The following is a 14,052-nucleotide window of genomic DNA, read 5'->3' on the forward strand; positions in this document are numbered from 1 at the left end:
CTGCGTGATGCACGGGCCACACCCAGCACCTGAGCGGCTAGCTATGCCGCTGGCTGGTAACACAAATAAAATGGTCACATGGCAGCCTTCTGATTTGCTGGGGACTATCAGATTGGGGCCTATCAGATTGCTGGGGCCTATCAGAGGGACGTGGGTGGTGCTGTGGGTTAAACCACAGAGCCTAGGACTTGCTGATCAGAAGGTTGGCAGTTTGAATCCCCACGACGGGGTAAGCTCCTGTTGCTCGGTCCCTGCTCCTACCAACCTAGCCATTCGAAAGCACTTCAAAGTGCAAGTAGATAAATAGGTACCGCTCCGGTGGGAAGGTAAACAGCATTTCCGTGCACTGCTCTGGTTCACCAGAAGCGGCTTAGGCATGCTGGCCACATGACCCGGAAGCTGTACGCCGGCTCCCTCGGCCAATAAAGCCGATGGGGGGAGGATTAATTTTAAAAGAAAAAAAATGATAAAGGGCAGAAGAACTATGGTACTTACCTCCCAAAGAGGCAATGATGAAAAGAGGATTGGATAAATTCATGGCAGATAAGGCTTTCAATGGCTGCCAGCTATGGTGGCTGTGTTCTACCTTCACTGTCAGAAGCAGTGTGCTTCTGAATACTAGATAGGTATCACAGGTGGGGAGAGTGCTGTTGGGCTCAGGTTTTGTTTAAGGGTTACCCAAAGGCATCTGGTTAGTCCCTATGTGAACAGAATGTTGGACTTGAGCCTTTGGCCTGATACAATAGGGCTCTTCTTTTATGTTCTTATGCAATTCTTTCCACTATTGGTATTATTGTTATTATCACTGGTGTGGTGGGAAATTCTGGGAATCTAGCACCAGTTGGAAGTTTCCTTTTCCTTCTCCTAATTGCTGCACATGGGTGGCAATTGTTTTTTTTTACCAGGATCAAAGTTTGGGAAGGAGATTTAAGCTTCCTCATGTGTTGCGGGGTCAACCACAGTCACCCCTCCCCATGCACACACCTGTACTTTTTATATTTAAAAAATTGCATGGTCACAAGTTCATGGGTGCGTATTCCTGCACAGCAGGGGTTGAGACAAGATGATTCACGGGGTCCCTTCCAACCCTATGATTCTAGATCCTGAGCCATTTATAGAAAAAATCCCTGCTATTCGTTTCTCCTGTAATGTTAGGGGGAATAGAGGGAAGGACTAACTATGTTAAAGCAGTTAAAGAGGAAGAGAAAAGCATAAACACCAATTTAGAGCTGTGCTAAATAGAAAAACCTTACCACCAAGTTACAGCACTGGTCCCTTATAACCCCAAATTACATATTTATTTATTTATTTATTTATTTAATTATTAAAATACCCTCCCCCATATTTTTAAAAAACTGCTTCAAACCCTGAAACCATCAAAGCAATGTAAATAAAAATCTATAAAACAAATCTGTTCCTACAGTGTACAATTACACTGTATCACATCAGGGTACACAGAATCTCAGGAACCGCTGACACCAATCCTGCTTCCCGAGGCAGCTAGTGGAAATACAAGGGAAAGGAACTGAACATGGGGCCAAATGTGTTGCTAAGCTATGATTTCTCTCAATGCAGGCTGGTGGGACCTATAATAGGCAGAGAGTCTGGGAGGTCCCCATCTTCTTTGAGTTTTATTTTCTTGATCTCTTACAATTCATACCCCATAAACATCTCAAAGCTATTTCACACACACACAAACATCAGCATCCTAAGGGCCCAATTCCTATACTGTACAAAAGGAACCTCCTGATGAGATGGTATTTTCACGAGCCCCTTCCCCATTCAGAGTGCAGTGATCTTTTGAGTGTATAAGGGGCAAGACCATATTTAACTACCTTCAACTATGTAGTTATGAACTCTTGTACCTTGGTCCAACTTTTTCATTTAGCGTTGCCTTTCGGATGTTTAATGGCAAGTATCCCATTAGAAGTTATAGATTTTAAAAACTGGCTTCCATCCAAATAATCACTTAATGTCTGGGTTGTTTATGGGAGGCGTGGACCATTAGTTGGGTCATTTATTAACTGAACTACAGCTAACCTGTGTCAAGTTGCTATTCATTCTCTGGACTGGCACCACTGGTTTTCTTTTCTTCATTGTTTTCAATCAAAACAAGCAGTGAATTGAATAACATTCCTAACACAGATACTTGATAATCTGTTCAACTGAGTAGCTTTAGCAGAGAGCACTCTGGCAGTTTGGTTTTTTTAAAAGAAAAACAAAACTCCTCAACAATTTAAGTCAATTGAATTTATCTGGATGGAGGGGCGGTATGAGCTTTTCATTTACTTTACCAATTCTCCAGCTAAATGATAAATTCTTTAATATATTCATGTCATTTTCATGAGTGTGTGGGGGGGAGGGGGGACCCACAGTGTAGTTAATTTAATTCTTTGTATGTGCGTGTATTTTTAAAAGGTTAAGCTAGAGAGTCAAAGTGAATAGCAGGAATTCTAAAGGCTTCTAGCGAGTAACCTTTTTTTCCCAGTGACAGAATGTCTTGCGATTTGCAAGTCAAATAACTTAAAATTTCTCCTTCTCCCCTCCCATTTGTAAATCAGAGTAATCTTTGTATCATGCCTCCACACTCTTAAGGAATTCACTACTTTAAAAGAAAAATGGCTTTATTAACTGCAAAACCAGTTAATGAAAACTCCTATGTTTAGGCCCCTGCCAGAACTTTTAAAGTGAATACCATCCTATAATGATCATTTAATAGAGTTTCTACTCGTTTCCCAAAAGTAATTACATATTGAAATAATAAAAAAAGTCACATTTTACATCCTGTTAATAGTCAGTAGCGTTACTGGCTTTCTCAAGCCCAGCTTGGTTATATAGAAAGCATGGGATAATGGGTAATTTCATGCTGTGATAAAGCACAACACTGCTTTCATTCAGGGTGTTTACTCACATTGCATCATATTAATAGACAACCATCTTCTTACTTCACACTCTCTCTATACATCTGGTATCATTTTTAATTCCCATGACAGTTTGGGACCGAATGTACCAGTACTGCAGGAAGATCAGAGGCACAGCATTAAAAGTCAGTTGAAACGGATTCTTCATACAAAAATGAACTCCCTTCTACTGTGGCGGAAATTTCCCCTTTGGGGTTCAAGTATGCAGACTCATACCCAAGTCCCAATCAGTCAGACTTTATTCAATAATGTACTACAGGGGAGAGTCTGCAAAGACTTTCCATTAGGGCACACACTGTACAGACAAAACCTGCATCACCTTGGCTTTTTCATCCTCTTCCAAGCCACTTTCTGCCATCCCTTTTCCTCACCATCTCTCATCTAGACACAATCTTTGTACACACGTTGTTGTTGTTGTACATGCAGATCCCTTCTTGTGCTCTTAGGTTTTTCCTTAACTGGTTCTTACCAGTTTTATGGTCAGGCCATATTCTTGTGTACATGACACTGGCCTCACTGATAATGGGTAGCAGAAATTCCACTGCAGTAGCAGTGCCCCTTTAGCCTTTAATGGTCAGCATGCTTACATGAGAAAAAACATGTGCTTTTAGCCCTGTGTCTCAAATGTATGTTCAGGAATGCTGCAAGAAGGAACAAAAAAATAATAATGTCATCTTACATGGGTCTCTGCCATGCAGCAAAAGTGTCTTGCAGCTTTTCAGGAATCTAATGTGTACATAACCATCTTCAGCCATCAAACCCTTCAGGAGTGGGGGGGATGCTTATCAATAGGAAAGAATGACAAAAGCCATGGTGGCTATATTCTGCCTGCACTGTAAGAGGCAGAGTGCCTCTCAACACCAGTTTGTGGGAGTTGCAGAAGAGGAAAGAACTGTTGCACTTGAATTCTGCTTGTTGGATTCTTGTGGACATCTAAATGGACACTAAGGGAACAGGATCCTGGATTAGATGGGCATACACTTATGAGCAAAATGCTCTCTTTCTCTTTCCCCCTCTGTGTATGTGTGTGTGTGTGTGTGTGTGTGTGTGAGAGAGAGAGAGAGAGAGAGAGAGAGAGATAGATAGATAGAGAGATAGATGATAGATAGATAGATAGATGATAGATAGATAGATAGATAGATAGATAGATAGATGATAGATAGATAGATAGATAGATAGATAGATAGATAGAGATAGATAGATAGATAGATAGATAGATAGATGATAGATAGATATCAGGTATTCTTTGACCTAAAGGTATCTGGTGTAAACTGTTGGAACATTAGTCTTGCCTCGGTAGCAAGTCCTAGCAGCTATGTAGAGTTGCTGTTCTGTTACAAACAACAAAAAACAAACAAATAATGTTGAGGTTCTCCTGGAACAATGGATACTCTATCCAGACAAAAACCCACAATATATTATATAAACAGTTATTAAATGATTTCCAAGCATTATTGATTTTTTATATAAAAAACCAAAGAGTATTATATGATGCTGTTTCATACACAGACCAAGCATGTGAATTCATTTGGAAGGCTTTAAGGATGGTTAGAGAACTGTACCATAATGAATTGTCTATGGTTTTTTACTTTTATCAATGTGGCCTAATTTGTTTAGTGGCAAAATTCATAGAAGCGTAGAACTGGAGGAGTCCTTGTTGGCTTCTAGTTGCAATGCTAGAAACCCAGAGGTAGAGCATCACTAATGCATTGGATCCCCAATTCAGCCTCTACTTGAAGACTCCCATCAAGGAAAAGCCAATCACCTGTCTAGGTCATTGCTTTATTGGTCTTACCATAAAGAAGTTTGTCCCCAAGTTTGGCTCTTGTAAGCTCATTAGATCTAGTCCTATCTTCTTTCATTAACTGGCATGAAGGTGATTATTCACACAAAAGCTAGAAAAGAAGAGAAGAGAAAACAAAAAGAAAAGAATGAACAAGTATGAATTGCACCATGTTAATTGAACAACTTCAGTGTGAAGTTCAGCTATGCTATGGAAATGCTTTCTGAAGATGATGATGGCTTTGCTGTTATGAAGCCACTATTGCATCATTCCTAGCCTACAACTAGACATTTCAGAAGTGTTAACAGACAATTGCATCCAACCACATCCAGATGTCCATCTAACCACTGTAAGAATCCTGACATACGTGAACAACGATGACCACTTCTGCAACACGGAATGATATTTGTGAAGTGGACCTTAGATGTGAATGTGCTAAAGCTGCCAGCCCCAAGCTGTGGACTTCCATGCATGCCCAGGCCACCACACTCTTATCTTACTGACCTCAGGAGAGCTTTCTTTTTGATGCATTTTGTTGTTGTTGTTGGAGTACAGTCAATGATATTTGGTCTGCTGTACAGCAGGTGGTAAAATTCAATAATCTATACCAAACTTCCTTTGACTTGCTTAAAATGAAAAAGAAAGGGCATTTCAATGAATAAATAAACCCACAGACTTTTTCCCAGGGTGTCTAGAGGAGCATCAAAGAGGAGGAAATAAGTCTTTCTGGAAATACCATAAACATATAAAAGAACTGCAACCAATCTATGAAGAAGGATCGGATCAGGAGATAGCAGCCACCTGCTGGTGCTTTTGAAAGAAAAACAACATTAATGGAGTTTGAAGTTGTTTGGAATGGATTTCCCCCCCCTGCTCTTCTCCTACAGTACATTCAGAGTGGATAATAAAAGTAGTGGCAACTTCATGCTTCTAGAGGATGCAAGAATTAAGATTATTATAGACCTTGGAGTAATACATGTACTTGCTGACTGGAGTTGGAGCCTACAACAACTGGATGGCTGCAGGTTACTTATGCTTGATCTAACACCTCTGTTTGTGCGGATCACATGCCTTTTGCAGTGCACAACCATGAAATTTAGAATTGCTATTTCCCCCCTGTGTACGCATATAAAGATTTCATGGCCTTTGAAAAGGGAAAAAAGGAAATCACACTGTTAGCAGCCCTCTTTTAAAGAAGGAATCCACAGATATTTATCCTGGTACTGATAAACTTACCACATCTGATTACAATCACATGTCCAGGGTGGAAAAAAATTACAGTAATATTTGGCTTGGACCCACCTCTTTTAAACAGTAAATAAAGTCTGAGGAAATGATAGCATTACGAATTAGCTTCTCTGTTGAGCCAAATTTAGTTCCAGGACTGGCTTTATTGGAATTATGCCCAGTGACATTATGTCTGAATAAATGCCATTTCTTTCAAGTGCTTGAATACTATGATGTCTGCCAAAGGCAATACACTGAAAATATAAAGAGGGAAAATATTTATTTTGACAGCTAAATTTAGGTAGGTATTTAGCTCCATTTAGCCATAACACATGAGTCATTTTCATTTTGACTACTATGACTTAAAGGACAACACCATAGCTTAAATTCAGGGTATAGTTCTGCAGACTGCCATGCAGTCTGAAGGGTTCCATTTATTCAGTGAGATATGCATGAAATGGTGATTTAAATTTAAGTGCCTTGATGCATACCCTCCAACGAAAATAGGGACATTCCATTCCATAATGATAATTTTACTATTTATACCCCACATATCTTACTGGGTTGCCCCAGCCTCTCTGGGTGGCTCCCACCATAGATAAAAACACAATAAAACATTAAACATTAAAAAACTTCCCTATACAGGATTTCCTTAAGATAGCTTGGGGGTCAAATAACTCCATACCCTCCAACATTTCTCCAATGAAAATAGTGTCATCCTAAGGAAAAGTGGGACATTCTGGGATCAAATCAGAAACTGGGATGGCTTCTCTAAATGAGGGATGTTTCAACAAATAATGATGTTGCAATGGGGGGATGAGATCTCAGCCAATGAGGCACCCTTAAAATAATACCCTTAGATTCTCCAGGTCAGGGGTGGAGAACTTTTGGCCCACCAAATGTTGCTGATCTAGAACTCCTATCACCCCTAGCAAACATGGCAAATGACCGGGATGATGGGAGTTGTAGTTCAGCAACATTTGGAGGGCCAAAGATTGCCCACACCTATTCTGTTTCTCAGCAAAAACAAAGATTGTATTAGGAAGAGGTGGAGATTCTATTCCACAGAAAGCCCCAATTAAATCCCTGGCATCTCCAGTTAAAGAAATCAGGTAAGTGATGGAAAAGACCCCCTGCCTGAGACCCTTCCAATAAAGGTAGTGAATACTAGAGGGTAGATTGTAAATAATCTGATGTGGTAGAGAGTACCTAGTAATGTATGTTTTGAAATGGGGTACATTTCCTAAATGACATGCAAACTATAGATACAAATGTGGGGTGAGCCAATGGACATGGGAGGGGGATCACATACAGAATGCAATGGTACCTCGGGTTACAGACGCTTCAGGTTACAGACTCTGCTAACCCAGAAATAGTACCTTGAGTTAAGAACTTTGTTTCAGGATGAGAACAGAAATCGTGTGGCGGCGGTGTGGTGGCAGAAGAAGGCCCCATTAGCTAAGTGGTACCTCAGGTTAAGAACAGTTTCAGGTTAAGAACAGACCTCCAGAACGAATTAAGTTCTTAACCCGAGGTACCACTGTAGTCTACTGAAATGTACTTTTTGTGAGTCTGCCTTTAAAGGTGAACCAGAAGCTTCAGCAGATATAGGCCCTGCTGGATCAGACCAAAAGCCTGTCTAGTCCAGCATCTAATTTCTCAGAGTTGTGTAAAGTAAAGTAAAGTAAAGTAAAGCAAAGCAAAGCAAAGCAAAGCAAAGCAAAGCAAAGTAAAGTAAAGTAAAGTAAAGTAAAGTAAAGTAAAGTAAAGTAAAGTAAAGTAAAGTTGCTTCCCTCTGGGAAGTCCCAAACAGGATATCTCTTGTAAAGCCATCTAGTGGCCACCATCAAATATTGTGGTTTTAAAAAAAGCTCACAGTATAGATGCTCACATGGTAAAAAGGTGATCAAACAAGAAGGAGCTGTCCCTGTGCAGTTTAAAGTAATGATTTTAACCTGTAGAACTGTGAAGAGTTTGTGATCTGGTTACCTGAAGGATTGCCTGACTCTGCCGAGGGTTTAAGATCAGCCACTGATGCCTTGCTCACAGGGCTTTTTCAGTGGTGACCCCATATCTATGGAACATATTTTAAAGATTATTTTCCCCAAGTGTGCCTTTGGTCAAATTAGGAGCTGGATATTTAAACTGGTATTATTGTCTATTTAAATTGTAACATTTTCTTCCCCATCAGGATTAGAAATAGTTTCATTCTGCTTATTTGGGATTGTTGTATATGACTTTTATTTGTTTGTTTTGTTTTTGTTTGTTTCTAAATATACTGATTTAAGAGATCTTTATTCTGCTGATTGGAAGATGCCCTGAATAAAGTTTTGTTTTTAAAAGCAGCATATAAACGATTAAAATAAATATGCCTCTTCTCTGATCTATGTGCATTTTTTTGAGGGTTGAACATAGCCTACTTGCATGCAGCTGTAGAAGGATGGGACTTGCTCCTCATCTTTGCAAATCCAACCTTTTCAGGTTTTTAAATTGCACAGAGTGTGAACATGTGTAGGGCAGGGATGAGCCTCCAAATATTATACTACTCCCCACCTTAACTATGTATTAAAGGACTTACAAAGGAGGGACGTGCATTTTCTGCCTGAAAAAGACTGACTGAAGCTTCCTAACATTGGACATGTGCTTTTTGACTAGGGATGGGGCAGAAAGTTGATTCAGAGGCAAATGTAACTAATTTGCACTGTCTCAAACAATGTGAAAACAGAACCACCCTTCAAAATCCCTGCTTCTCTCTTTTTTCACTACAGTTCTCATGCCAAGTAATGTGCACAAAAATGCACATATTTGTGAATATAACATTCATAAATGCCTTGTTTTATGGAAAATTGCTTTACAAAAATGTGTGTACTAGAAAAATGTATTTCAAAATGTGCAATGTAAGATAAATTCACAAATGGATGTGGAAATGTGGAGACCAGGATTCAAAATTAGAATTAAATAGAAATTGAAAGGAACCAAAATCGACAGATTTACCTATCCATGTTCTTGGTATGCGTCTCTTTCATTCCCCTGCCATTTAGGGATGCATGTCTCACATTTTACAAGCTCTGTGCAGTAATCAATACCCATAAATGGGTGTGTCCATAATATTATGAGCAAAGTTATGTGTTTTATTTTCTTCACCCACTTTCTGTTCTTTTCACCACTGCATTTTATTCTCAAATAACTAAAATGATGAGAGCATGACAATATGCAGAAGACATAATGTTAAAATGTTGTCATGCCATTAGGACCGAAGTTCTGTTTTATTTTGGACAAAAGGGCAAATGCAAATTCTTTTTACAAAGGGGTTGGTGCTGGTATAAGCCTTATAATGATCATTATCTTATTTACAACAGATAACACAGCAAGTGTTTATGTGAAACGCACAAGCTTCAACCGGCAGACAAAGGATTTGTATTCTCTGCCCATCGTGATAAGTGATGGTGGGAACCCGCCACAGAGCAGTACCAACATACTCACAATCCGGGTGTGTGGTTGTGATGGAAATGGACAATTAATCTCTTGCAACCCAGAAGCCTACGTCCTCAATGCCGGACTTAGCACTGGAGCTTTAATTGCCATCCTTGCTTGTATTGTCATTTTGTTAGGTAAGGAAATCTTAACATTTATTTTCCTCTCCCTTTTCTTGCTTCTCCTCCTTCTCCCTTCTCCATTGAAATACGGTGTGGGATCCTACAAAAATATGTTGAACTCAGTATGCACCAAACTGAGCACAGCACAGCAGCCACATCTTGGTGAATCCTGATTTTTTGTAGTGCCAAGCAGGCACCATGTGCCTTTAGTGTCTAGAGTCTCAAGATTTCCCAGCATAATCTCAGGAGTTCCACCATCCCCTTGACGGAGAGGGCTCATAAAGGCACCAGATCAGGGTGTCAGTGCCTGGTGTGTTCCAGAAAGGAGCTCAGATTGTGTTCCAGACATCCAGCAGGCATATGGGAAATTAACCTGTTAAAATACAAATTCACCCTGCAGTGGGCTCTGCACATCTCTGTTCAAAATGGATTAGATCCAAAAGTTTTGTTCTATTCACAGAAAGGCTTTTCATGCATAGAAGAATTCTGTGAATGGAAGGACAAAAGAAGGCTTTCCATAAGCAGAACTCACTTTCTTAGAACAGAAGCTCATTATGTGAATGGAATGGAATCTTTGGATTCAACCCAGTATTTTTGCCTGTTATTCTAAGATTTGCCCAGTGCACAGGAAGATTGTTTCTTTCACTTGCTTTTTAGTAATAATAATAATAACCTTCTCAATTCCTCCATCAGTGATTGTAGTGTTATTTGTAACACTTAAACGTCAGAAGAAAGAGCCTCTTATTGTTTTTGAAGAAGAAGATGTTCGAGAGAATATCATTACTTATGATGATGAAGGTGGCGGGGAAGAAGACACTGAAGCTTTTGACATTGCTACTTTGCAAAACCCCGACGGCATCAATGGATTTATTCCTCGCAAAGACATAAAGCCGGAGTACCAGTACATGCCACGGCCAGGGCTTCGGCCTGCTCCAAACAGTGTTGATGTTGATGACTTTATCAACACAAGAATACAAGAAGCAGACAATGACCCAACAGCTCCTCCCTATGACTCTATCCAGATCTATGGCTATGAAGGAAGAGGCTCAGTGGCTGGTTCACTTAGCTCGTTGGAGTCAGCAACGACAGATTCCGATTTGGACTATGACTATCTACAAAATTGGGGACCTCGTTTTAAGAAACTAGCAGACTTATATGGCTCCAAAGACACTTTTGAAGACGATTCTTAACAATAAAGTTAAAATTTGGCCTTAAGAACTGTGTCTAATGTTCTGAGAAAAAGAAATGTAAGCAGGTATTTTTTTAAAATAAAACAAGAAAAGGTTCGTATAAAGCATTTTTGGTTTCGTGGGGTTCAGGAGAGTCCTTAAATTAAAAACGGTTGTTAAGAAAAGTGGTAAATACTGTGAAGAACCTTTTCATGCAAAAGGCAAATATAGGAGTTGGTTATCAACTTCACTAGAAGGGGGACAAAAATAACCACTTGTGAAATACAAAATATTTAAGTGAAGGGAAACTCTTTTTAAAAAATAAAAATAAAAAAGTCATCCTACAATCGGGCAATCTTTGTATGTATGATGAACAACTAAGTCTTTTATGTCAAAGAAGCTTCCACAAATTAGAAAGGATAACAGTTCTGAGCTGTAATTTCGCCTTAAACTATGGACACTCCGTATGTAGTGCATTTTTAAACTTGAAATATATAATATTCAGCCAGCTTAAACACATATGATGTATGTACAGGACAATGTACAATTATAATGTCTCTTGAGCATCCGACTTGTTTCTGCTGACTCTTGTAAATCTTTTTGCTTATACTTTCATCTTAATCTAATACGTGCCAGATATAAAACTCTGTCTTGTTGCAGTGAGAGGCGCCCTATTTCTATGTCATTTTTAAATGTATCTATTTGTACAATTTTAAAGTTCTTATTTTTAGTATACATACAAATATCAGTATTCTGACATGTAAGAAATGTTACATCACACTTATATTTTATGAACATTGTACTGTTGCTTTAATATGCGCTTCAATATATGAAGCAGACTTTGAAATAAAAAAAAATGATTCTTTTTTTACTTCTGGTTTTGTTTATTAAAAATTTAAAGGGAAAGTGTTGTTTCTAATGCTCCATTTACATATGTATATCTCCCCTCACTACCCATTTGACCTTTTAATAGCCCTATTTATTATGCGTTTGTAGTTCAAGTTGTCTTGTTAAGTGATTATTTAAAATCAATTACAAGTTGTTTTTTTAGCGGAATGCTGGCAAGCTGGCAGCTGCTCCAAGAACGCAGTAGCACCTTAAATGTAAAATGAGTCAGCTCTGGATTCAGTTCAGTTTTCCTAAGTATTTTTGCCCTGTTATATGCATTTATCTTTCCTCTTGACAGTCTCACAAATGACTTTATAAATGTGCAGGCATGCACTGTACTTATAATTTACTCAGTGCTTTTTAAGCTGACTATCCATTTTAGCCTTCTGTAGACTGCAAGAGACTTAAATCTCAGCCTGACCCAATTTGGGGATGCATGCCCACTAACAATTTTCTACCCAACTTCTACCTAAGAAATATATTAATTAGTGCTTTGATATTTTAATAGTTGTTTATTTTAGTTCGCCGGGCAGGTATTGCTGCTTCAACGTTTAGAATATAAAACATTGAAAAATAAATACATAGCTTTTTTATTTAATATTTTCAATGTATTGATTTAATCAATTTTTAAAAGGGACTATAGATTAGTTCTGGATTAGTTTAGACAACAGACCAGATTATGTTCATCTATTTGTTTAACATCTGGAAACAAATGTAAGCAAGCTAGATTTTAGATAGCTAGTAGGGGAAGGTCAGAGGTCTGAAAATGTAATATAGAAAACAACCATATCATCAGCAAAGCCCATTTTTAATGTCCCAGAGGAGATTGGACAGGGGGATAAATGCTGCTTCTGTCTTCAACTGGCAGTGAAGAATGCCAATATTGGCAAGAGCTGCATTGCTTATGGTAATTTTCGTTTTAACTTAAAGATGTTGATTTAAATTTAATCACTTCAATATAGTTGTCTTTTGCCATTAAAGGTCTAAGATTGGTAGATGCCCCACTAGTAGGCTTGAGTGTAAGAAAAAATGTAACTATTATATCATGTCCTATTTCAATACTACATTTTAACAGAATGCACATTCTATATACTTTCACACTCTTTAGTTCAGAGTTCTTTCGTTATTGTTATTATTATTTTCTTATTTTTATAATCCAAAGACTATTTTGCTAGATTTGCACATTTCGGTGATATGAATTAAAATTTTGAAAGCTCGCAATTTATATTAACATATAGAGGAAAAGTGAACTTGCTGTTAAGTTGCCATTTCCACCTTTATCTTCAAAATGACAATAATCTTCATCATAATTTTCACTACTTGATAATGTACTTTTTACTGCATTGTTAGGCAAAAATGTAACACCTTTTCTATATGCTTCTGTTTAATTTTTAAGGGAAACAAGTATTGTCAATTACTTTTTCATAATTTTAAATATTTGGGGGTTTTCTTTTGTCTGTGGTTCTCTCTCTTTCTCACTTATAAGATTGGAAATAAATTTACTTTCCCGGCTAGTTTTGTCTTTTTTAAATTTAGCTGTCAGAAAACAAATCTGTTTGTAGGAACCCCCTTTTTAAAAATTCAAAATCAAAAGGCACGTTTGTGATGATACTATCTAGGGGAAAGGCAGTAGCTGAGGTCCCAAATTCACCCCCCCCCCCCAGCATCTCTAGTCAGAGCTGAAATCTTCATGTCTGAAGCTCCAGAAAGTTGCGCCTGTCAGTATAGACAAGTGCTAGACAAAACAATGATTTGACTCAGTATAAGGAAGATTCCTGTCTTCCTTAACCTACGAAATCACTGAAATACTTGCTAAAATGTTAGAACACACTCACCAATAATATTGTTAATTATATGTTCCAGAGTTCTGTGGACTACTTGCTGTCATCTCAACAATGACCAGCAGGAATCATTCATGTTTCCTTTTATCTTTCGGTTTGAATTTAAGGCTAAGACTTCCTTTCCCCACATGAAGGCTGCCCACTTCATGTGGTTCCTTCTCTAGCAGTCTGGGTCTGTGTAAAGGTTTCCATTTCCTCTGCTACTGTGTTTCATGCAGGATGCAAGCTATTCCTGACCTTTCAGGGGGAAGAGTGTTACTTGCAGGATATGCTAAATGTTCTATACACCAAGAATTGCTACTCTGGCACCCATGGGCCTTGATTGATGCTTCCATGATCTCCTCCCACCATCTACCCAACTGAAATTAGGGTTGAAAGAAGCATTCTGGTGTGGCTAATAGATTTGGCTGTGGTGCATGCTTGGTCTGGGGTGCGTTTGTCTGTGTTTGGGGCTCATAATGGTTTATTTCCTCTGTAAATATGCCAAGAGGTCCTAAAGGTTGACAACCACTGCTTCTACAAGTGTGGACCTTTATGTGCCAAAAACAGAAATATCCATGAGAGGGAGGTAGCAATTGCCATAGAGTCCATAGGGTTTAATGGGGCATTGCCCCACCAACTTCTGTC

At 38.6% G+C, this 14,052-nt stretch overlaps 1 protein-coding gene across 2 annotated transcripts in view; it reads left to right on the forward strand.

Moving 5' to 3' along the window:
• Window positions 1-11,567, forward strand: part of CDH11 (cadherin 11) — a 99,693-nt gene extending 88,126 nt beyond the window's left edge. For both annotated transcript variants that reach the window (XM_083753524.1, XM_083753525.1), the window contains exons 12-13: window positions 9,291-9,542; window positions 10,221-11,567. In XM_083753524.1, the coding sequence (XP_083609650.1) occupies window positions 9,291-9,542; window positions 10,221-10,717 (749 nt within the window). In that variant the 3' untranslated portion in view covers window positions 10,718-11,567. The remainder of the gene's footprint in view (window positions 1-9,290; window positions 9,543-10,220) is intronic.
• Window positions 11,568-14,052: the final 2,485 nt, after the last annotated feature.

Source organism: Podarcis gaigeae (genome assembly GCF_964106915.1).
Source record: "Podarcis gaigeae genome assembly, chromosome: 8".
NCBI lineage: Eukaryota > Metazoa > Chordata > Lepidosauria > Squamata > Lacertidae > Podarcis > Podarcis gaigeae.